The sequence below is a fragment of the Pyxicephalus adspersus genome, chromosome 4 (genome assembly GCF_032062135.1).
Source record: "Pyxicephalus adspersus chromosome 4, UCB_Pads_2.0, whole genome shotgun sequence".
In the NCBI taxonomy this organism is placed as follows: domain Eukaryota; kingdom Metazoa; phylum Chordata; class Amphibia; order Anura; family Pyxicephalidae; genus Pyxicephalus; species Pyxicephalus adspersus.
The window spans coordinates 14,314,138-14,340,249 of record NC_092861.1 but is presented as its reverse complement, the minus strand read 5'-3'; the positions used below and the strand labels follow the sequence as shown (position 1 = coordinate 14,340,249).

General features: G+C 39.6%; 1 protein-coding gene across 8 annotated transcripts in view; it reads right to left on the bottom strand.

Moving 5' to 3' along the window:
• The window catches only part of ITSN2 (intersectin 2), a 111,120-nt gene that overhangs the window by 20,837 nt on the left and 64,171 nt on the right, over positions 1-26,112 (bottom strand). For 6 of the 8 annotated variants that reach the window (XM_072407450.1, XM_072407448.1, XM_072407452.1 and 3 more), the window contains 12 exons: positions 23,438-23,574; positions 22,077-22,528; positions 21,800-21,924; positions 21,263-21,438; positions 20,212-20,359; positions 19,159-19,364; positions 18,256-18,320; positions 16,860-17,026; positions 15,760-15,805; positions 15,495-15,616; positions 14,974-15,070; positions 13,681-13,872 (listed from right to left, as the gene is read on the bottom strand). In XM_072407450.1, coding sequence (XP_072263551.1) covers positions 13,681-13,872; positions 14,974-15,070; positions 15,495-15,616; positions 15,760-15,805; positions 16,860-17,026; positions 18,256-18,320; positions 19,159-19,364; positions 20,212-20,359; positions 21,263-21,438; positions 21,800-21,924; positions 22,077-22,528; positions 23,438-23,574 — 1,933 coding nt within the window. Of the gene's footprint in view, positions 1-4,466; positions 11,790-13,680; positions 13,873-14,973; positions 15,071-15,494; positions 15,617-15,759; positions 15,806-16,859; positions 17,027-18,255; positions 18,321-19,158; positions 19,365-20,211; positions 20,360-21,262; positions 21,439-21,799; positions 21,925-22,076; positions 22,529-23,437; positions 23,575-24,943; positions 25,025-26,112 lie in introns of those variants that run through there. The other 2 variants (XM_072407456.1, XM_072407455.1) reach the window with 2 other exon arrangements.

Sequence of the window (26,112 nt, the reverse complement as noted above, 5' to 3'; positions counted from 1 at the left end):
ACAAACAAAAGGGCGAATAATCTGACGATGATCTTAGGTAGCCGTGTCAATTGTTATGCCAGCTTTAGCCACAATGAATATCTGTTTAGGGCCAGGGAATGTGTAAGATTGGTGGCAGATTTAATGTCCTGCAATATCCATAAATAAAGGAAATAACAAAGATTCCGTGCGGTCAGGAGTCCTGTACAGTATGAGGCCATGGTGAGCATATGCCAAATGAAAAAGACCAAACAGGAGCTGTGCGAGAATGGGGCAGTTCTTGGAGCAGATGGGCAGCACACCCTAAGGACAACTCGTACTGAAGATACAAGGAATACCACCCAACATGCTGAAAACATTCCTAAACTGATCCATTCTCATTTATATCCTAATTACAAAAATGGTGAACACAGAGAAAGTGAATATTCCAAACCAGACATATGGCCCACTGGGGTAAAATCAAAAATCCAAACATTTCTAATAGGACACAAGAAAGAAAGTAAACAGAACATAGTTATTTCTAATTTGATGCATACTTTCCAATTAATGTTTAGACAGCTTGTAACACTGGAAATGGAAGAAACCGAACCAAATACTCTATGGTAGCCTCGGGACAAAACAAATCCCTATATCACCATTTAGCAGACAGGTACTCACAGCTGTCCAGACTTGTTGTTGAGATTCCCAATCTTCTAACATCACCGCCAACTCCCAGACACAACAAGCGCAGAGCCTCCCTCTCCTTCTGAATAAGGGGATTGGAAAGAGACCTCAGGGCCTTACGATACATTTCATCCCGATCTTTCTCCACTATCATACAGAACATTTGCTTCATGGTGTTGTCTGACCTTCTCCTCTTCATGCTGCATCACCAGCACATGGTAGATTGTCTGAACATTGATGTTCTCTGTGCTATGAATCACATTCACCTGTCCTGCAGGATGGGACAATGTAATGTTCCCATGGCATTTACAACGTGACGGCTCACATTCATTCCTGGAATGCTTGTGTGTTACTAAGAATAATGATCATTCATAATTATGTATTGAAGTAATGTTTACCAGGTAAAAAGCCGAAACTCACCAATGCCAACCATTCCCCATTCTTCAAGTGAAAGTAAGAAATTTTTAAAATTATTAGAAGGAAGCAAATTCATGCCGCTTACTCGTGAATGTAAATCAAAGCCTTTTTTATAATGGATAAAGGAAGAGTTATCTTCCCCAGAAAAATCCCAATTTTGTAAAAACAATAAATAGATTATGTAAAATTGCTACAAAAGCCATTTTATAAATTGATTCTATTAAAAGGTTACCCTTCTACTTCAATTTGCAATTATTGTATTTGCCTAAAACTGTTAAAACGTCAAAGCAATATAGCAACTTGCAGTCTGCACTACAGCAAAACAAGGAATTCCCTGCAATATATATATATATATATATTTATTTTTTGGTAAGATACTTTCTATAGATTGTCTATTAAATGAATGCAAACGTTCCCTAATTAAGCACAGAGATTTTCTCGGGCTGTTGGAATAGAATCGGCATCAGTCAGCCTGGGAAGGTAATTATAACACAAAAAAGCCATTTCTTCATAGTAGAAATCTGCAATTTCATTGTTTAAAACCCTTGCAATGTACATAGGACACTCAGAGGGGATCTTTATGTGGCATTATATTTTTTATCCCACAACAAGAAAATATGAAATTTCTCTAAAGTAAAGAAACTCTCAACGCACAAGGACTGGTGTTCCCATTGCAGGATAACCCTCACCCTCTTGCTCTGGTAACAAGTCAAAATGTTTGCATTTCCTACAGTTTTGGCATTTTTAAATCAATAGAGTGGGGTACAGGTTCTTTAGAGCCTGGATTAGGAAGGGGGGATATCTGTGGTTTTCAGGGGGTCTCTCTTAGGGACAGCCTTCATCTATTTGGCGGCTCTGCTTTGTCTGGCTCCCGTGGACTAGATTTCATGTAGTTTTGGCCAGGTGGACTAGAGTTCCTTATTCTTGTCAGGAGCTTTGCACCCTAAATGTTCGGGGGAATTAAAGTCCTTTATTAGGCAGAAGACCACATCTCCATGATGATGCACAATTTGTGTACAGAACTACACACTTTACCATTCTTGTTGCTATATCATTCAGCATTCAGGAGCAGTGCAGTATTGTTGCCATATCACAGGAAGCTGAATTGGGTGGACTTCATTGATTGGATTAAATGGCATTTGCTGGACTTTGCAGATGGATTAAAATGATGTAGCACACATTTTTTTTTTTTAATAATGGGAGGCCTTGCGTTCAATTCTGATCATTTAGTCATATAAAGGTCACTGTGTTGGATCCTTCTGAGTAGTTCAATATAAGGAAAAACAATATATGTCAGACATACAGACCTAATACAGAAACCTATCCTCCAAACAAGAAGATTAACATACTTTGCTAATACTATAATAACACTCAAACGTAAAGAGTACACAAAAATAATATTCATCTGTTTGCTCACTAATTATTCTGAGTCATTATAATAAGTTTACTCTGAAAGACAAGATCGGTAGATGTAAATCTCTGCAGTACATGGCCTGTAGCATTTAAAAGACAAACTTACTAATAAGGAATATAGTTCATTTTGGTGGTGGACATAGCCAACAGTGAGACCATGTGCAGAACTGACTTCTTAGAAGGAGGCCCCCCTGTGGGTGAGGAGGGTACAACACCCTCTGTAGCTGCACACTTGGCATCCCCCTATGTCTGTCTCTGGGTCAGTCCACTGAAAACTATTTGTCATGGTTTGGTTGAGGAGTTGAAGAGGCCCTGTTCTATAGAAGCTGTACCCAAAATTGAAGGGAACAGAAGTCAAATCCTCTGGGCTGCCTGCATCTAACCTTATACCGAACACTGACTAATCATGTCTTGTTTTGCACTGTGTGGAGGCAACCATCTTAGTAGGCTTTGCTTTCTTACACCAGAGCTACTTCCTCTTTTTCAATGGCTAATATTCTGATGGCTTGAAGGGGAATACAAAAGGCAGCAGGAGAGGTAGAAGGAGCAGGGAATGAATAAAGAAGAAGCAGGGAGATTCTTGCACTGCTGCATCATCGCCTGCAAGCAGAACATTGATCTGTATAGGGTGATATCACCAAATCACACTCCAAATCTCCTGAGATCCAAGTTTAGAGACAGCAGTGCCTTAGATCTTACACAACCAGGAGGCTGTAGGCAAAGGAACCAACAGTGGTCCCCAAACTTTTTTTTTGCTCACGGACCACTAAAAGCACTGACTCCGGACCGCATGTGCGGGGAGCTGTGTATGTGCGGGGAGCATGTGCATGTGCGGGGAGCTGTGCATGTGCGGGGAGCTTCCATCGCAGGCTCAGACCTGCGATGGAAGAGTGGATGGGTTGTGTCCAGACAACTCGCCCACCGCACTGAGCCTGCGATGCGTATGAGGAACATGGTCCGCTCTGGCTGGTGCGCCTTCTTCTGACCCCGCTGGGGGGTGTACCAGTCAGAGCCGCAGCCCACCTGTCAAACAGCTGCGGCCCTCTAGTGGGTTGGGGACCCTGTTCTACATGATTTCCAACTTTCAAATGGTCAGCTGCTGATCCCTCCTGGGAACGATACAGATGGGGTCATTGCACAAAGTTTTGGGTCTGGGGTTATGAAATTTTCTAGATCTTCCTATTTTTTTCATCATAGATAACAATACAGACAACACACAAATTAAGAGGAACAGAGCCAAGATTTTGAGAAGTGTTAACCAAACTATTAATTTACATTAAATTAGCGTTTCACTGCCACGGTTCCTCCAGAGGTTCCTTAAGCAATGAGCAGTCTGGGATGATAATGTCTGTAAGGGTCTTACCACTGACCACCAACCACACTAATGTACTGTGACCTGTGGTCAAAGTAATTATAGCAGAGGATCCCCAAGACCTGATAATTAGTTTAAGGTTCTCCCATGCTAAAACAGTCAAGAAACAATTTATTAGATTGTCAATGCATATAGGTCCTGAATGATTTTATATGCATAGAGCATACGCACCATAAAAATGTTACATTGCCGTGCACTGCAGATGTTTATTAGAATGTAATTACTTGACCAATAAAAAGTGAAATGAAATGAAAATGCTTGTGTGTTGAACCAATATTTTACATATTTAATATTTTACATATTTATAAAGCAATGTGACATACACTGGAAGATTCCCTGGTGGAGAATCGCTGCCATTAAATCACATGCAGCCCTTTCAGTGAATGTCAAATTTGTTGATTTACCATCAGACTCCTGGATATTCTTTCTATATGTACATAGTTCTCATTACCTCTGCAGGCTCTGCTTCTTGCTTGTGTTGCACAATATTTTCTCTCCTCTAGGATACTTTGGGGAGATGCAAACTCTGAGCACACTAACAAGTATATCAGAGATGTTTTGTGTCCCCGGTGTTTGTATTCAGTGTAATGCATAGGATAGAGAATAATGACCCACAGACATGCACAATCAATCTTTTAATAAACACATTTTGCATAGTAACAGATTCCCCAGAACAGCAGAAAGCACATTAACCCAGACCAAGAACAATTTGCAAATTGTGCGTTTTTCACCACAAACAGTTCTTCAATAACAAAATGAAGTCACATTTAAGGCCACAAAAGAAGCGTCATCATGAGCCGGACACAATTACCCTGCCAGTATGACAATACGTGGACTCTATTTACATTTTATACCATAATAACAGAAGCCGAGGCAAAATGTCCTAAAACTTACATTCACAAAGTCCCCGTAGATATAGTGCAAGCATTTATTTTCTGATGGAGGAACTTAAGCCAAAACTTGTCAGATTGCTATAACATTAAGGGCGAAAGGTCCTTAAAGGTTTAAGAGACAGCAATAAATAACCTGCCAGGAGTTGACCCTTCTCACTAGATCTAAAATTTGGAAATGGTTGGAAATTTAGTACTTATTTCTAGAGGGGGAAAAAAAAAAACAAGAATCAGATTATAAATGATGAGCCCCAGGCAGCAGATCACCATGTATTGATTTCTAATCAAGCTGGCCATATATAAGAATGATCACACAATCCATTACACTTGGATTTGTATATGAAATTTATTTTTTAGGTAGGCTCACATAATGTCCAATATCTTCTGAATTAGGGGTGAGATCCAGACAGCCAATGATTAAATAAGCTGGAAAGTTGAAAAGCTGGCTGTACCTTACATTGTCACTTTTAGTAAAAAAATAAATCAACATCCAATCTGTAAAAAAAGAATAGAAGCAGCCACCGCTGACTGATTTTTCTGGCACAGCTACATCGGGTGAAGGATCTTCAGCATCCAACAATAAGGCTACATACACACGTCAGATGATTCTCATATGATAATTGCCTCAAGGCAGATATCGGACGAGAATCTGGCATTTGTACAGCACTCGTAATCAAGTCCACAGGGTGCAGCGGGTATTGTAGGCTTCATCTACCTCCAGAAATGTTGTATGCTAAAGATTCCTTGGCTGATGTAGCCTTTCAAGAAAGCCAAGATGGGAGTCACTAAAGTCTCTTCCTAAAGATTTTATTTTTATTTATTAGGAATGGAGTTTCCCCAGCCCCCTTTAGCTGGTGCATCCCCCAGCACTTTTGTGTAAGCACCTGGCTTTTTTTGGGTGGTTACCGAAGAGTTGGGACACAATACAGGGGCTGCCACCCACCTACAGCTTCTTCACACCCAGCTGTAAAAAATTTTGGGGAGAATATTGTATTAAATAAATAAAAAAAGTTATTCCAATATAAGGACTGATTGAAACATAATGTGTTGGTAACTTACTACTAGTAATTACCAGTGCTGAAATGGTATATGTTGACCTCTCTGGCCGTAAACCCAGAGTGTGGCTCGAGGTTAATTTTTAGTACCAAAAGGTAACCCTGTGGAATTGCCAGGGAGTTTAAAAAGCTTACCTGGTAAGCGGTACCCACGGTGTTCCCCAGCATCTTCTTCCCCTGGTGATGCTGGCTGGGCATCTGTGTAACCTGGCGATGCCCTGCCAGCATATGCGTCCCTGGTGTGTGAACATTGGGCACGCAAGGCCAGGGGAAGCAGATGCCGGCTAGGCATCTGCGTGCAAGTGTGCGGCTGGGGGGCAGGACCAGGTGAAAATATAAAATACCAAGTATTTTTAAATATACCATTTTAAACAATTAAAAATACGTAATATTCATACCGCCAGGGAGGTTAGTTGGTTTATTGGTCAATTAGTTGGTCAGCGGTGATATTGTATGTCCCAGTATTAGAATGCTGTGCTGGAACCTAGGCACTTTTCCTAAAATGGTCAAACCGTCAAGGCCTATAGGCCCATAAAAAGCTTTATAATTTTTCCAATTTGGGCTGTAGGAAAAAAAAAAAAAAAAAAAAAAAAAAAAACACCTATACGGCATGCATGTTCTCCAAACGTGCCTTCTTTAGGTTCGATGCATTTTTCTCCTGTTATAATCTTTCTTTTTTTCTGAAATGTCATTATACAGAAAATATTACTCGGTTTAACCAATCTCATTGATGAATTTTAATACCTCATGGCCCATTTACCATTGTAGTGTCCTTTACCTACAATACTTTGTACCCCCTACCAGCCCAGAAAGCCAAACACACAGCTGGGATGTGCAAAAATAACCAGAAAAATATATAAATATAAATTTAAGCCAAATCATTATTTATTTTTTCATTTAAAGTGCAGTAGAGTACCTAATGTTACAAGCATTCAGGTGAATGGATACAAATTCTACTCATGTTCCTATTCAGCAAAGCAAACAAAGGACTGTTGTTCTCCAAGGCAAATATAACATTACACCTAAACCCCTCTGATTTGAAGCACTGAATAATAATAATTTATTATAGCTATGTTTCTTTTTTCCATTGGAGCATATAAATAGAATAGGGGAAAGGAAAGTGAATGCATTGCCAACAAATCAGCTTTCACGGTCTATAAAGAATGGATTTCTGCTGGCAAAAACACTTCCCCTTCCATCATTCTAGTCAGTCCTATTGCGTTAAGCAGCCACCATAAAGAAAATACAGCATATAAAATTCCCCAAAGGGATTACATGCCTAGCACAAATCTAATACATAAAGTAAACCAGTACTTCTCCATTGGATGGGTTTTCTACTGAATCTATTAGTCTGCCCCACATGGACAAAGTACAGAATTTACTTTACTAGATCCAATCCCGTAATCAATAAATGAGAAAGTACATTCAGAATTAAGTGCCCATAGGTTTTAAGATTCTTTAATCAATAATAACTCAATTAACAATAAATGACAAAGTTTTCATTTATTAAAGGCAGCAGTACCATTTCCAAGTGCAGTCATAAATCCGAAATAAAATATATTAGCTCTGAAAAAAAAGAGAGCCAAATACCTAAATGTCCCTCTACCAGGACCTTTGCTCTTCTTAATATGTCAAAATGCAGAACATGAGTGGTGGGACAGATAGGTATTATGTCTTTTACAGGTTTCCCCCCTCAAAAATTGAGGGTAAAAAACTTCCGCATCATTACCCACGGATCCAGGGATCTTCAATTGCAAGGTTTGGTTCCCCCCAAGCTGCTCTGTGGATAGCTGGAATTAGTTTATTGCCCTGCAGATACCAATGGGGAGTTGTTAGGCTACATATGCACATCAGATGATTCTCGTCCCGATAACTGCCTCAGGGCTGATATCACATGAGAATCTGGCGTGTGTACAGCACTTGCCGTTCTTTGTTCCGACGACTGTCCCGGCGGATCCTCGGATAACGAACGAGGATCAATCATAATGAAAGTGAAGGGGGAGAGAGCACAGTGGGGTGCTGCCCTGTCGTCCTCCCCTCTCGTTCATGGGATTGTGAAAGATCCTTTCTAATGACAATTACATGTGTGTACGCAGCCTTTGACACCTGCACAGCAGAGAGCTGCGGGGTACTGGGACCCAAATTTCATAAATAAGAAGAGGTTAGAGGCCCGGATAAAAGTGTAAAGCACATTTTTCAAGTTGATTCTTTCCAGAGATCTGGTGTTGAAGGCATTCTTGTTTTAATACATTCAAAATGTGATTCTGAGTACCTTTTACATACATGGATGGTTACATTCAGATTATTAAAAAACACTGGATTTCCAAGTTTCAATAAAAAAAGAATCTAGCCTGGGTGGAATTGTAAGCATTAAATTGTAGCTCATTACCCAACAGTACTGACAATCCCTTCCCTATTGCTGGTCTATGGTACATGTACAGCCTTCAGTCCTTTGGCAAACATACATAAAGATCTTTCAGACAATAGGCAGAGAGTTTAATGCTTATATATAAAAAGCAAACACTAAGAATTATTATTGGTACCTAAATGGAGGAATGTATAGAACATCAGCAATCACATCTAAAGCTCACAAATGAATACTGAGCTACGGAGTTCATACGGTACCAGAACAGACAGCAATGTTTGATCCTTGGCAAATATTTTCTACAGTTATAATACATTTCAAAGAAATAAAATAGTTTATTCTAAACAGAGTGTAACAGCTCGCTGATGGGCACAATAACAAAGCTGTAGGGAAGCTTATACTGCTGAATTAGAATTTCTATTGGTGAGGTCAAAGCAAGTCACCAGGAAACAGCAAGTGACTGCATGTGTTCAATGAGCACACTTTCATCGATCATTCATGTGTGGGTTGTAGTTTAGGAAGATGCAGCAGTTTCAGGAGATGGAGACTTATTTTTAGTGGAAACAAAACTTATGCAAACCCAAAATAGGGTCCATGGAAACCTAAAGCCATGGACAAAGCAATTTTTGCTTTGCTGCAGTGAACATGCGACTTTATCAAAAGGTGAACTTGCAGCATAAATTTCAATGTTGGAATGGACAGACCAAATTTTGAATTGCATTCACATAGGGGCAGCCAAAAGGACGTGTGGTTTAATTTTTGACATCCTCTAGCCTATAGAATGCAGCCAGCAGGAGTGTACCGCATATGCCAATAAGAGATACCACATAGGGGACAGGGGGGGGCAGTATGAAATATAGAACCCAGGACGTAGACCTTCCCTTTGATTTCTGAGCATGTTGACTGCAAATGGTAGACAGAAGCAGAAAGGTTTCAGACAAAACGAGGTGCAGCCCATGGAAGTAGGGACCTCGGATGCACTCGGTTCTGCTCTCTGCTCCTCCTGCCATTTCATCAATGGGACTCTGGAAGAAGATGGTATCCTGGGCTAAGGCTTAGTTTGCTTCTCCTAAACCTGCCCTGCCCAGAGGTAAACGCAGTCCTATCAGCCTAAATTATAAGTTCTTCTACAAAAAAGCTACCTAGGTTCACAGTCTGGTCATATCTTGTCTACCTACTGCATCATCGAGGTTTGAGTTGAAAGTTAACTACTAAGAAACTTTGTTTTAATTTGAAAAGCTGGGTTCTTTTTAACTCAATAGAGAGCAGCTGTTAGCATTGCTAAATTCAACCAATTACTACTTTTACTTCTTCCCTTGTAATAGCAATATGGTGTCCTGGCACCCTTAACATTTGTATTTGTGTCCTTTCCAGTACATCATGGAGACAGCACAGATTACAGAGAACAGAAAAGCCCCTGCTGGATAATGTCTGTTGCCTCCTATATAAATGGAAAGCGTGCTCTCTTTGGTGTGATTAATATACAGAGTGAAAACTAATCTACCCAAATGAGAGATCACATATGAAATTTACACCAGTTTTGTGAGCTCATATACACGGACAGCTCTTATACTGAAAAAAGCACAGACATCCAACAATGCCGACCCTGCAGCATGAACATAGCAAAAATTCTAGAAATACAAATAGCAGTTTACCGCAAAAGTCAGCTCATATCTCAATACAAAGTATGAAAATGGAACTTCCCCTTTATAACTAATATGTGTAAGGCAGGACAGCAAATATCAATAGTACATTCAGTTGTCACCTACACATATACGGGAGCTGTAAGCTTTTATGGCTGCCAATCTGTTTGCTGCTATTAAATCACTGTAGACACCAATATTATCCAAAATTGTATACAGAATATTATCACAAGTCCAGGACAATAAACACAATACCAAAACCCAACCCAATGCTACGTGAGAATTATCATTTACCCATAGAAGTGGGTTGGTATTTCCATAACATCCAATAGAATATTTTGGTATGGAAAGGATCAGCTGTGTTCCACCTCCCTATTTTCACATTCGGGGAAAGTGAGCGAACCCATCAGCCCCTGCCTGTCCGCCACCTCCATAGGGAGGTTGCTGATACCCCGTTAGGGTCTATTTATAAATGTTTTACCCTACATTCACACATCATTCTAATTGGATACAGTTGGGAATAAATGTCAATCCCGGGAAAAAGTTGTTTGCACCTCTAAAATATTTTAAATAATAAAGACCCCTATGGTAGACATTTCTCCCCATAGGTTATTTTCTGGCGTTGGATCCACTGTTCTCCTTTTGGGGCCTATTCAGATCTCTACACCAAAAGGGCTATTAAAGTGCTAAGGACAGTGTAAAATTTCTACCCTACTGGTGAGAACGTCTTTTTATAAGACATAAATACCAGTACTTACCAGTACATAATATTATCAATAAATTTAGTTATGTTTTATTATGGCATTTGAAGTCCTGCCTTACAATATCCGATTTGGTGAAAATGTGCAACTATCACCGGGCTGCAAAAAAAAAAACCCTTTTAATGTTCAAAAGGGGAAAACTCCATTACAAAGCTATACCCTATGGTCTTTGTAATTATATTAAAAACAGATGTTCAGAACTTGAACCCACCAAATCAATTAATACTTCCAGGTTCTTATACATTCTGCCTGCGTCACGCAGGCCCAAATAAATCGGCTTAATGCCTACGAATATATTGCACTGTAACATGGTGAAAAGAGTCGTCCGGAACAGAAAACTACCCCTAAATACTAAAAGTTGTTCTGCACAAAATCAGGCCCATGAAGTTTTCCCATTGCTGGGAACCAAGTCGTCAGCAAGCAGGAGAGACTTTCAGTTCCTCAGCAATGGAAAACCAGTGCCATGGCCAACCTTTATCAGTAATCAAGGCATTTGTAGGAATAAGACTGCCAGAAATATTGTTTTCCAAAGACTGGTAAGCCAAAATCAAAAAAACAACTGAAAGCACTGAAAAGATATCCAATATTATTAGAAAGTCTCCACAGTCTCTGGTTATCCCTCTACAAAGCAGCCAGAGGTGACCCCTTTTCTAGCCGATTATGGCCGATAATAATAATGGCTGTGCAGGAGACATGAGGAAACATTTGATTCCACTATAAGAAAAGGTTCAATAGATAGAACAGTACATTTCTGGATTGTTTAGCTTGTTTGTTAGGGTTACCGGTCTTTAGTGACAAATATTTATCAGTATTCACAGATCATGGTGTTGTAGTGGGTCTTTGTGTGTCCAGACCCCATAGTGTAAGCGGAAACAAGGCAGCGAGTGAGGTGTGAGAAGCAGTGCTAAGCAATGCATCACAGAGTCATTCAGCAGCAGAAGCTTCTGGCACACGGCTTGCTCGCAGAGACATTGGCTAGCATGCAACGACAACAAACCGCACTTAGCCAAGCTGAAAGCTATGGAAGACCCACAAAAACCCACTATCCTTTCATAACACAAAATGAAACGTAAAGGCAACATGGTCATTTGACGTGAGAGGCGATCTTGTCAGAGGTTGGTGAGGGTTTAGAGTTCAAGCGAAGCCTATGGCGCCGGCTCCCTCCTCGCTATAGTCATACTGGGATAGTGGGTCTCTGTGGTGCTTTCATACAGGCAGACAAGACTGAGTCCTAAAAACAAAAAGAGAGAACACACCGAGAATGAAACCACAGTGCCGTCCCCTCATAACTCCAAAGTAATTACACATCTAACGAGGGCCACAGCGGAGTCAGCCATGACGGGAGCTCAATTACCAACTAGCTCTTCCTACAATATGGCTTCCCTCGACGTGTAAGGTTAAGCAATGAGAGAGAAGTCATGCTGTGAATGAATCTAATATATACATGACACAGTGATGTTAATATTTCCTAGCAAATAGGTAGCTGGAATTATTAGTTCATGGCTGCCTCCGCTGCGTACGGGGTAACGGTTACACCACCTTTTAAAGTTTACCAAAAGTACGTTCATTGCTCAAATTTTAGGAAACGGATTTCAACAATGACGTATCTAAGCATTGGAATACAAATATAGAAAAGTTTACCATGCAGATAACACAAAGGCATGGAAAAATAGCGGTTTAAAGCATATGTTGCACTAGAATTTCATTTCCATCACATGCACAAGAGGGGAAGATTGTCAATGCAAAGCAAAGAAATAGCAAATACATCAAGCAAAATGCCACTATGACATCCACTGATCACCCTAGATGTCTTTTGAGTCTTTGAGAATTGGACCCCCCCTCCCATTTCCAATTCTTAAAGTTTCAGTGATAATTACACCACATATGCACCACCTTATTGTAAATGTTTACCTTATTTTTTGTCTTTTTGTTCCTAAAATCCTAAATTGCATTCCACTCCTCTCTAGACATTAGAGTACTAAATGTTTGGGGCTCAAAGTGGTATCTTTTGGGGCAAAGAAAGTTCATAGGTATATATTACAATTAAATTATCCTGATCCATTATTTACCAAGGAATAACTCATTTACTAGTCCAAAAGAGGATGCTGATTGCAGAATGTGTTGAGTATATAATTGATCATATTCAAGGTAAATGATTACAAGGAAAACTTCCTCTTTATATGTATATTTGTTACATTACATATACACATCTTTTATTATCGTCATGTATTCATATGGTGTCCACATAGGAGGAGCTCACACACTACAACAGTAATGTAGTAGACTAATTTTTGGGTACAAGCCAATACACCTGGCAGTATGTTTTTGAGATGTGGGAACCAACCTACTAAAACATAGAGGGGACATACAGACTTAAAGCAGAGTGTTTCCATTCATGAGGAAACTGACATTGCAGTTTTAGCAGCCAGGCAAGGGGCAGTTTGCCAGTAACTGGTGTGAGCCAACCATTCAGAAATGTTTTTCAATTGTGTTGAATAATGGACAGATATGGGGCAAAAAAAAAAAATTGAACCCCAACTCTGCATCACGTTTATTTTCTATAGAATTTACACTGAACACAATGTAGATTCTTGGAATGTCCTAATGAATGAACTTCAATGCATCTGAGCAGAAGCTTATGATGGGCAAGGATGCTGTGAAGAAATCAAGGCGAAAACGTTGGTGCTGGCAACAGAAAATGTTTGTGTCACATGATTGGAGGTTTGAAGACCTTAGTTACACCTAATTGAAAGATTATGTGTTGGTTGATCTTCCATTACCCATGCCAATGGTAAGCCAAGTATTTGGCCACAAAGCATGTCAAGCATGATTCACCTAAGGCCTTGGCACTTGGAAACACTGAATATTAAGTAAAAAATAAGAAGTTGCATCTAATACTGATGTATGAATGTTCATATAAAGCAGCTTTGAATGTACTGTTATTTCTAGGGCTGGATTAACTACATTATGTATGGTGTAGAGGATGGTTTTAAATAACTGTTTAGTATATGACAGTAATACCATATATACAGGAACATAACAGTACAGTAGGACAATTCAGCAAACAGTAGTAAAAAATGACACTTAACAGTAAACCATACAGAATGAAATGATGTACTCACACTGCTGGCTTGGGTCACATTCTGTTGTCATCTTGACATAGTTGGATGGAAACAGCCCAGTCACCCCACTGATTTCTCCTTGCCACCAATCTGAATCATCTTTGTTGAGGACATTGATGAGCTGGCCTTTACCGAAGTTCAGTTCATCCTCATTATTGGCAACATAGTCGTACATCGCTATGACTTGACACACTAGAGAGGAAAGAGAGACACAAGTCATTCAGAACAGGTAAATACAGTGTCATGCCAAAAACTCAGTGTGTTTGGGTAATGTATCTGATATCATAATTTAACAATGCATTCATGCATTAACAATTGCAATATTAGATATCGCCAATGTGATGTCAAAAGACACCATCACCAACCCAGTTCTAACCAGGCAAAAGTCTCCATACTTCTATTAATTGTAGGGGTGCAATGCTAACTTCCAGGCTCCATGAACATATGTCCCCAATGAGGTAGATGACATTACTATGCACTCAAAACTAAGCTTCGGACTATGCCAGGATTTAGTACAAATGAGGAATATTTACTGCAAATGAGAATCTCCTGCATGAATCAAAATTTGAAATAATGCATTTCAGACAGTTACCACACACATAGGAATCCTAGCACTTTTTTTGTATTATTAGAAGAAAAAAACCTAAAAAAAAAAAAAAAAAAAAATTTGGTTTGCCACTTTTTCACTTCCATTCTAAGCTTTTTGGTATGCCTTGCTCCAGGATAGTTCACTACGCCAAACAGCAAACCCTTTACTCAAAGAGCACACTGACAGTTCTGTTGTCAGGGTTAAAAATTTAAATCCAACAACTTCCAAAGAAGGACAGAAAATTGCACACAGACATACAGTCACTACTGTTATTTGGACCAAACATCTCTATCCAACAACTTCCAAAGTCTTAAAGCAATGAGCATGTGGCAAAAAACTTCCTTTGTTAGGTCCAGAAACCAAGGTCCGACAATGCCTAAAGTTAGGCAGGTATGGGAGTCTGGGTCCTGAGACAACGGACGAATTCATTTAGCAGTGTGGCTCCCAAGAACTTGCGTCTTTTCCCAGACTCTTCAAAACTGAAAGCAGAAGTCTGCTTGTTTTTTGAAAGAAGAACACTAAGCCAATTACTGGCAGAGGTATTGAGAGAAGCCTTTTTTCTGCAGATCAACAAACTATGTTGGTACCTAACCAGATCTACAAAAGCCTCAAATATTTTCAGTTATTCTGGTGCAGTTATCTCCCACATTAATACGCGAGTAGATTTGTTAGCTGTATATTTTATTCAGCAAGTAAATGCCTACCTGGATTGAAAGCAGGAGCTGCCTTGTCATTACTTGGTCCTAATAGCTTGACGTGAGTAGCTGGGAACCAGCCCTTTTGCCTCTTCTTCCCTCGTGCCTAAAAACAAATTTCATTTATTGTAGTATACATTATATATGCGAGGTGTAATAAAGGCTTTTACTGGTGAGAACAACTTTTTGCTACCTTTAAAAGAGGAGCAAAATATTAGAAGCCCATTTGTAGTTATTTCTTAGTACCACTGCAAAACCACATAGATACCTGTACAATCTGCTAGTGAAGTCTACCTAATAAAACGTCATGTAGCAATAATGTGGGACCGTTACAAACCATTAAACCCGATTGGAATTTTTAAAGTGCAAGCAGCCTAGTGAGCTCTAAAGCTTTTTACACTGACTCCACTGGAATTCTGAACATTAATATTTCCCCAGCTTCTGAAATAGTTTTATCTGGTGCACTGCATCCAAGCTGCTACCTCACATGATTTAAGAAAAGGAAGGTACATCCTCTGTATATTACAAACCTGCAATTCTCCTTGCCACCATCCTGATGCATTCTTCTTTAATATAAGTATCAGCTGCCCTGGAGCCAGACTAAGCTGCTCTGTTCCTGTTGCTGTGTATGCAGTGGTGACTTGAGCAATCTCTGCAATGAGGACAATAGAAAATTAAAACTTTCAAATGTGTTGCAGAGTGAATAAAACATGATTATAAAGAAAATGTTCTATGAGCATTTTGTGTGCCAAAGGCATGTTCACTGATGATGGAAAATATTTCATATTTACTTACCAGGTTTTTTGGTTAATGTTCCAGCTTTGCCAACACTGCTTGATCCCTACACAAAATAAAGGAAACTGTTATTTCAAGGGAAGAAAAACAATGCGTGGATTGCCTGTAAGTAATGTCTGTCTAACACATCAGTTTGAAGCTAAGGCACAAAAACTTTAGGCATCAAATATTCAATGGACCAAATGATTAAATTCCACTTTGCATGAGCCAGAGGCCTTTGGAAACCCAAATACTACTCAAAAGTAGCAGTTGCATAATCATTTTTGCAACATATAGCTTCTGCAGACAGCAGAGCTGTTTGAGGGCCCCAGCAGGTCCTTCCCCTACAGACTCAGAAACTACAGTGAGTAGACACAAAACCAGTAGTTCTGCACAAAGCAAGAGAGCAGCACCGACTGGTCTGTATTTACACCTGGTAGTTGAATACTGGAGTACTGCCTTGATCAGGAAGAAATTTTAATATATAAAGGACACCAAGATAGCAGAAAGAATACACGTCTTTTGTAATTAAAATATATTTGGTTTGGATTTCAGCTTTAGCCGACGCGGCATATACTTCATTCCTGCCTAGCTGGACTTGTTTGATATATGGGGTTCTAGCACTAATTTTGAAAACATAAGATAAGAATCATTTAATTTCTGTGTTTTATAGTCTCTCCTACAGCATCAGTATTCTCCCCAGAAGTTTTTTAAGCTGGCTGGGAAGAAGCTGTAGGTAGGTGGCAGCTCTTATATTGTTCCCCAACTTTTCAGTAACCATCCAAAAACAGCCAGGTGGTTACTGAAAAGTGTTGGGTGGTGTGCCCGGCTAAAAGAGGCCAGGAAGAACACTGCACCATGGTTAATAAATGTTCCTCCCCACTATACAAATACAAAATAGAAAGTGGTCAAAGGCAAAAAGAAAAAGTTGGAAACCATTAAGCTAAATATTCTTACAGTCAGACAGATAGTCACTAAATACTATGAGGAACATCTATGAATATACTTTACCTTTTCTTATGGACTGTTATATTGGAGGCTGGGTCAAGGTGAACTTTGGTGTAACAATGCCCAGGGCATAGAAACATATGGCAATAGGAAATCCAGAAAACTTTACTCACCTCCTGGTCGCGCGGACGTACATAGTTTGATGGAAATATCCCACTTCTGTCTCCAATGGATCCTGTCCACCACTCGCCATCTTTTTGGCTCACCTGGATTATGTCCCCCTCATTAAATGTCAAGTCGCCAGGTTCTGTGCTGGAATATGGGTACAGCGCCACATAATCTAAAAACAGAAAAAAAAGGTTCAAATCTCGGCCGGGTCACTATCTGCTTGGAGTTTGCAAGGTTCTCCTCCCACATTCCAAAAACATGCAGTTAGGTTATTTGACTTCAACCAAAATTGACCTTAGACTGTACTAATGACATATGATTGAGGTAGGGACATTAAACTGTGAGCCCCTTTGTGGGACAGCTAGTGACATGACTATGGACTTTGTAAAGCGCTGTGTGATATATTGGCGCTATGTGTAATAAGTTTGGCTCTTTGTTCCATTTCCTGGCCCTATTTTTACCCTGTTAAAGGGCTGGGTGTTCTCAAGCACCTTTGGTTATTACCATTTGCTATGTCACAATCACAATACAATTTTACACTTAAAATAAGGTGTGTGGGCTTAATATAGCAATGGCAGACGAGTAGATCTGAAAAAACACACCAATATACCACTACCATCATCGTTAGAAAGTGAGGGGATTTAACTCTCGGATAACAAGCAACAGCTGTCATGCAAATTTTGGGTGGACTAACCCTTTTAATAGCAATAAACTGCCTAAGCTTTAGATATGTAGTATGTAGTGTCGGTGTAGTGTCGTTTGGAGGCTGCGTTTGGTCTGCACGGTTTTGTATTACATTTATTAGTGCTGCATTCAAATGAGAAAGACATGAGTCTGACACCAATTCTCCTCTAACCAGACCATCCCTAGTGCTATGTTTCTTTCATAATAATCCTATAGAATATGACAAACAATCTTTGTTTTTGGTCAAGGGGAAATTTGAAGGTAAGATCACTGGGTAAAAACAGATTTTCTGGGGTGGAATTATTGGATGTTGGGGAATGCAGAACTGTAAGGAAAAAAGGAGATTGGTGAAGAGCAGTGATGCAAGAAAGAAGTTTTAGGATTCTGACCCTAGCACCCATCAGAAAGGAAGGATGGTTAGTAAAACTTTGATAACACGCACTAGACAAAGCTTGGACACATGCTACAGGTATCCGTGACATGATCAATGTCCATTGCCTGGTGATAAATTCAAAGTTTATTTTAGTCCCCCATTCACAGCTGTGCAATTTTAATGAATGCAAATAAATATGTACCGAAATATTTCCTGTTCCATGACCTGCTCCTTTAAATATGCATAAAGTATTACTGTGAGCTCTATAGACGGACTGATGTGGTCGGACCAGTACAGTAGACAGAAACAAATATCTATTAACACACACCACTGGGCAGCCTTACCTTCTGCAGGGGTGTATGAAGGGGTTGCTGGTTTCTTCTTAACAGCCGCATACAAAGGTTCTGGTCTGTGACAGAATGACTTAGTTAATAGAAGGAACATGTTCTTGATTTAACAGGGTTTTTTTTTTTTTTTTTTTTTTTTTTTAGAGAACCTATCACTTAATAAAAAGAATTTCATAACACCCCAAGTGTGGTATTGCTGGGCTTACCTTTTAAAAGTGCCGACTGCCTAACGCCAACAGTCCATTAGCTTTGAATTACTGAATTGGAAAAGGTATAGAATTCAGGAATTCTGACTAGTTAATAAATTTATAGCCTATAACGTTTCCAGGTCAGCATGATAGGTAGTCAAATAGAATCTGAAAAGGTTTAGCTGATTGGGGACCTAACCCCATCTATGCAAACCTATGTTACACCCCCTATAAAAAATTAAACATAGCCTTAGCAGCCAACAGAAGTTGTGGAACTTGAACAATAAATAGCTGGAACAGTGATGCTGCAGGGATGGGTCTCTAATTTGGAACAGAAGTCAAATCTAGCAGGATGTGACCCCTCAGGCCTGCGACAGGGGCTCCTCAAGTGATCCAAACTATTCACTTAGGGTACAACCACTGCCCGCTTTTTCTCCAGTAAGATTTTGCATAAAAAGGCAATATTTACATTTTTTTATATCAGTACATTTTGTTGGAAGCAAAAAATTACCTAATTTTTCAAGAAAAAAAAGGAATATTGAAAGACCTGGCATTTAGAGCCATTTATTAATGTACACCTCCATTCCCCTCTCTTCTGACCTGGTAAGGCATCATACAGCTTCTGCTTTTTACCATTATTAAACAATATTTATATAGCGCCAACAAATTATGCAGTGCTGTACATTAAATTACAATACATATGGTTACTTACTCAGGGCTCTTATTTTCGGCCCCCGGTAATATCTTCACATAGGATTTAGGAAACCATCCCTTCTGTCCCCGAACCTCCCCAAACCACCAGTTCTCCTGCTGCTCCAACACGGTGATGATGTCATTTTTGGTAAAATTCAAGTGGTTGTCTTTTTTCGCAGTCCACGAGCACAGTGCTTGAGCCTTAACTTCCTCCACTGGCTGGCCCTGCACAGTAAAAGCAAGGAAAGGGGTTCATAAGGTTCAACAAATAATTTGCTTAGAGCATCTACGTTATCATATCAGCAATTACCATTATTGATGTTTAAAAATCTAACACAGATAAGCACACCAAAACAGATTAGTTAATAAACACAAAGTATTTACATACATACAAGGTAAAGGAGATTAGTCATCTTTAGAAGCTGAGCAAAAACCTAATACCAAAACGGAGGACTGAAAAATTGGCTTATTCGGAACCAAAATTCATTGGCTCATGTTAATAGCGGAACAATTTTTTAATTCACATGAATAATCAAGGCACATAAAAACAGTTTATTCTCTGTTGCTTTTAAAAAACTCAAAAAGTACCTTAATTACCAACAATACAGATATGTGCAGTTTATAATAACAGAATAAAAAAAATCCAGGGAACTTTTCGCATTTTTTAAATAGCCTTGAAGCCATCCATGGTTGTTCCCTAGCAAAAAAAATTCTCAGTGTCATTCAGGGCCCAAGGTTTTCTTTTTGCATTTGAGCAATGATGGAATGATTTATTATTTATTTCTGCTGTTAAACAATCAGAAATAAAAGCAGAACAAATGTTGCTCTAGTTCAAATGCCCACCAAATATGCTTTAAAAACACAGAATGTCATGAAATACTCGGCAGAATGGAGAAACTGTATATTTCACGCCCAAGAACTGGTAAGCTGCATTACATTTCTGTTTTGTGCAGCTTTCTTTAAATGCACAGATGTTAGCCATGTCACCATCCTGCTGTATGGTAAAATCTTAAACAACTCGCTAGGTATTTAGTAAAGCTGAAACCAGTGCAGGCATCTTCCTTACACTTACTTGACCGTGAATAGGAGAGACCGAGCCTGGAGAAATAGTGCGAGTAAATGCAGACGTCTTCTGCCAAGTTGAGTTGACGTTAAGGCTGGAGAAAGGCAGATTCTGATACTCCATATCCACTTCCGAGGGCTTAGGTGGTGAGAGCGACCTGAAGATTTAAAGAAGATTAAAGATTCTTATTAGGTTTCCCATAATATAAAGTCTAGGTGTGACTAAAAAACAGGTGACCATTACTGACTGGCCTTAAAAAGGAATGCTAAATTTTAGGGTTTGTACCAGTACATGAGGGGAGAACAAATCCTCCAATTGGGTCTCCTGTGTTTAGAAAACAAAGAAGGAATTTCTCTTCACTTTTTGGAGAATCCCCACTTAGTTCCTGGGTAAGAGGGGAGGTATTATGGATCACCCAGCCTGGCACCTCTAGCTCTCAGCGATGCCAAAAGCCCCTTTAAAAGGTCTGAAGCTGCTCGGCTGGATTATCATCTCTGCAGCCGCAGCGCTCCACAAGAAAGTATAACAGATTAGCAGCAACAGTGCTAAGGGACAAAGTCCAATCTTCATGATGGAGGAGAGTTTGGCCAGGGATACAAGAGAGCAGAAAAAGTGTGGTCAGGCAAAAGAACCTCTATCCCACTAAGGTCCAGGAGAGGCAAGTTCGCAAAGACGAGAGAGGACAATTGAGGAGAAAAAGTGGCCGCTGGCTACTTGTGGCCGCTGTCAGGGTAGTTACTGCAGGACCTGACACACCAATGCTGGAGGGTACCATTGTAGATAATGAAACAAATGATGAGGTTTTTTTTTTTGCTCACACAATCTCTGTTTTTTTTTTCTCAAGGCCCTATATTGCCTAAACAATAGCAAAGCAAAGGGGAAAAGGTGGCACACACTGTAACCTCCCACCACCTTCTGCTTTAGTAAAGTTCAAAATCATTTTAACGTTCATTGATAAATGTAGCAACTGCAACAGAGTATCAAGTCAGAAGTGAATTTGGATGTAGATAGGATGTGAACGTTTCAAAACACACAACAAACTGGAGCGAACATATCTTACTTGGCTGGTGGTGAGGTAGATGACACAGAGATGGTCGGAGGCAATAAGGCCTTCTTAGGGGATAATGATTTATCAGTCTCTGGCATTCTTTCCGCGTAATTGGATGGAAACCAGCCTACGTTTCCACCCAAGCAACCATACAACCAGCCCGGTTCCCCAGCGGTATTCTCATCCACCTATAAAACAGAGAAAAAGTGCTGTTACTTAAAGACGGTTCCAGAATACAAACAAATCATCATATTAATTTCCCCCTGCTCTTTGTACAACTTTCGTAGTTTGTATTACATAGTAGCCACCAATCAGATTCTTTTGCATTATGAGAGAATTTAATTGGAAGCTGTGGCTAAACACAGGCCGAGCCCATTCTGCCCTAGAGGTGTATTTTATATTACCAGGCTAAAGTTAAGCTTTAAATGATGTAAAAAAAAATACAGTGTGCCTCTCATGAAATAAATATTATGACAGCCCCTGCATACAACACATTTCCTTTGACCCCTTCTAAAATATGTAAAAATGTAATATGTCTCTTTTCTATACCTGAAGTGTATCCCCTGCATTGAAACTGAGTTCATCTGCATTTCTGGCCTCAAATGGGTACAAAGCTTTGTAGTTCACAAACACTGAGGATTTTCTGCTGTCTATGGTTCCTGCGGAGGCATGGCCTGGAAAAACAAAAGAAACATATAGAGAGTCACAACCTTTTTATTCCAGACCCACATGATAAAACAGAAGACATCTACTTGTGACTCCAACTTCCCAACTCAATTTTACCTGCAGAGAAATACAAAATCTATGGGATTGACAAGTAATCTACCTTTGTCGATACTTCCTTGTCTGCCACCAATAGATTTCAGCTTGTCAGCAAACTTCTCATCTATGCTGAGTTTGGAGAATCGCTTCTCTGGCTCTTTGTTGGCACTGCTCTCCTTGCGCCTCCTTTCTTCCTCTTCCGCTTTACTCTTTTCCTCTGCTTCTCTTTTCAGATCTGCCTGTTTGCGTTTCTCCTCCTCTAGTTTCCTCCTCTGCTCAGCTTCCCTTTGAATCTCAGCACGCTTTCTCTTCTCTTCCTCCTCTCTCTGCCTCTCCTCTGCCAACTTCTGTTGCTGGGCTTCCCGTTCCTTAATTCTGGCTGCCTCCTCCTCAGCACGCTGCTTGTCTAGAAGCATCTGTTCCTTTCTGCGCTCTTCCTCTAGACGTTTTTGCTTTTCCTCCTCCTCTCTTTTTACCCGATCCTTCCACATATTCTCCTTTTCCTGCTTGGCTCTCCTAAGAGATAATAAAGAGTACAGCAAATGTAATATGATTGTATGAATTGAGGCGTTAAAAGTACACTATTAAAAAATCCGGGGACATCTGACCATCACACCTGCATTGCATGCCCAAAGCATGTTGACACCCCTCCAAATGATTAAATTTAGGTGTTTCAAGTGAAGGGTACAGTTGATAGTACACTATTTATGAGAGCCTTCAAACATGTGGCAACATTTTAGAAAAAGCCCCTTCTGTTGCAGCAAAAATTTGCCCCGGGACAAAAAGCCAGCTCCATAAAGACATTGTTTGGGGAGTTCAGTATTGAGGAACTCTCGAGGCCTGCAGATAACTTGAAACCTTAACCCTACTGGACACTTGGGGATGAGCTGGAATGTCCGAATGCTGCAATTCATCACTAGTTATTATCTAACATCATATGCATGGGATGACTTTGATTTGCTCCAGTTGTTAATGAATACCTTGAGTTGGCAGTGACAGTTCGTTCCGATAGCTAGTATCCACGTACAGTGTAAACCTGTACATGTCAAATAGGGGGAAGAAGAAAACCAGAGAAGAGCATTCTGCAGATTGCAGATTGCACAGATGTTTGGGTGGAAATAAAGTCTGGAATAACATACAATAAAAACTATGTCCCCCAAATCAATACTTATATAAGTATCCAAACTGCCTTTGTCCTAAAAGTAATATCAACAGGCCATAAAGGCCATAACCTGTCCTAAGGGAAAGCTGTATATGTAAGGAAAAATAGCATTTTGTTGCTTTTGATTAGTGCATATTTACAGACTAGCAACCTAAAACTAGAACAGAAATCTGAATCAATAAACATAACTAATTTTAATCTCTGATTGTTTTTGGACACTAAAACAAAGCTGGTAGTTTACAGTACCAATACGCTTGCATTACCTTGACGCTTCTTCCTCCTCTTTTTTCTTTTGCGCTATCTCAACCTTTTTGTGCTCTAGATCCCGCAGTTTGTCTTGCTTAATTTTTTGCAACTGGTGGAGTGCATTCTGCTGCTTGTTGTAGCTTTCTCTCAAATCCTAATAAAAGGGAAATAAGCTGTTAAACCCCTAATGGAAGATTGAATGATAGGAAGGATCTTACCAAAACGGAGGCTGTGTCTTACAACATGCACTGACATGTCTGTATAGTGGCAGGTGACCCAACATACGCTGTATGATGAAAAATAAAATGATGTACTTGACTGAATAAAGGCTGGACACAGGAACAGTTTTGCAGCAAGCAGACAACCATGTCTATGCAATGAACAGACAAGGTCTTTCAATACAATCCCAGTAAAACAAATACAAATATCAGTCAACTTTCATTCAACATGTTTGCCAAAAAAGTTTAGTCCATGTTTAAAGCAAAACCTACAGAAAAAAACTGCAACCAACTAGGTCCTTTATTGAAAAGGGGACAAGCGATGTCCCTTCTACAACAATATAAACATACCTAATCGATTGCAATTTTTTTTTTAATTTACACTCACCAGTCCTCGCTCTATCACAGGTCCAGTCATCTTCTACTCTTGTTCTGGGTGTTGGATCGTTCACCACCCTGACTGGCCAGGATAATAAACCTCCCGCGTGTTCATTCAGTGCTGGCAGCCCCAGGGGATGTGGGGTACCTGGCATATCCCTGCATCGGGCACACTCAGAAAAGGTTTGCAAACGGGCAGGTAAGAGACAATGCTTGTCCCTTCTGCAATTAAAATTATGCCAGCTCGTGACTTTTGATTTTGTTTCACTTTTTTTGATATGATCATAGTTAAGATAAAGATATTGTTTGTTTTTGTTTTAACAGCTGATGTACAGGCAACACCTACATTCAGAAAAGGTAGATCTGAGATGTTTATGTTAAAAGTGAAGTTCTGTAACATTTCATGTAAAAATTAAGCTTCACCCAGCCAAAGGCCTATCTACTGAGGGTACCCATTGGTCAATAAGATATCCCACAATATGAAAAAGCCAAAACCAAGCCCAAGCTTCAATTCTCTGGAATATATCTCCAGATGTACAGATGAGTTTGACATTATGTTGGCTCAGATTGAACCTTTAAGTAATTTTTCTTCATATGCTCATGATAGGTTGCCCAGTCTTATGATGGGTATGCTTTAGGAATTATCCCTTAAGGCACCCAGAACATAATACACCATTAAAATGTATTTTATGGTTAGTGCTACTTATCCTTGTATCCATTGCCAAAAAAGATTAGCAAGTCAAAAATTTTAAAAGGTTGTTAGGTATAAAAAAAAAAGGTATATGAGACTTGAATGTTTAATACCTCAAAGACCACACAGTACCCACATTCAGTAACTCACATTCACACAGGAAATGGAAAGCAAGAAATGATATACAAGAAAGTGAAGGGTTAGACAGGTGAGGAGGACATAGAAATTGAATTAACCTTAAGTAAGAGGAAGAGATTGTTGAGACAGCTGAGAAGAGACAAAAGGCACTGCAGAACAGAGTCATCCATATTGTCACACTGGAAGATAAGGCAGACAGAGAAGCCATTAAATGTAATACCTCCTAGTACCAAAAGATGCAGTCAGGGACCACATGAACTGTGCATTGGGCTTTGTGTAGGAAAAGCTGAGAATTCTCTTTTTAAAAGATAAGAAAAAAAGGATCTGATTTTTAAATTAAGTTTGTAACTACTGACTGATCTCCTTTATCCTAGGTTCTGTATTCCACCAGTTACTAACCTGGAGCAAGTATGCAGGCAGTAAAAGTTTATAAAATCAGAATACCCATTTTGCATATTTATCAAAAGTAAATGACTGATTAGTGAAGCAAGGATCTGGAAGACAACCAAACCAAAAAAGAGTCACAATCGCTTTCTCTATACAGAAGAAGTGATCATGCCTCCTAATATCCTCCTAATAGCCCCAGGGATACAGTCACTTATCCGTATTTCCTCACCAACTCCCTGCTCCAACAGAGCCTCTGTTGCTCCTACAAATTGAATAACTTTGTACTATGACAGGGCCAAAGCCTGAGAACAAACATCAAAGCTTGCTCAGGGTGTAGTAGAATGCATGAGTATACTTTACTGTGGGGGGTGTAATGAGGCATGGTTAATGTCTCCTCAAAAACAGGTTAGCAATGATAGCTTTTAACCTTTGACCATTGCCGGTTCACTTGAACCGGAACATACATTGTAGAACTATTTGGCTTACTACATTGTACTACTCTCTGGCTTGTTTGGGAGTGATGCCCTTGCTTACGTAGGGCATACAGTGGTTTTGCTGTTGCTGGTGATATGTATATTGGCTCTGGCCTTTAGCGTGCATTCGGATATAATCGTCCCTAAATTAAACAAAGGTCCATTTCCATCTTTCATCCATCACCAGTTAAAACCATTTTACTTTGATTTACAGTTAGGTCCATAAATATTTATATTTGGACAGAGACAACTTTTTTCCAATTTTGGTTCTGTACATTCCCACAATTAATTTTAAATGAAACAATTCAGAGGGGCTCAAAAGTAATTAGACAAATTAAAAAGCTGAAAATAAAATGTTCATTTCTAATACTTGGTTGAAAACCCTTTGCTGGTAATGGACAGCCTGT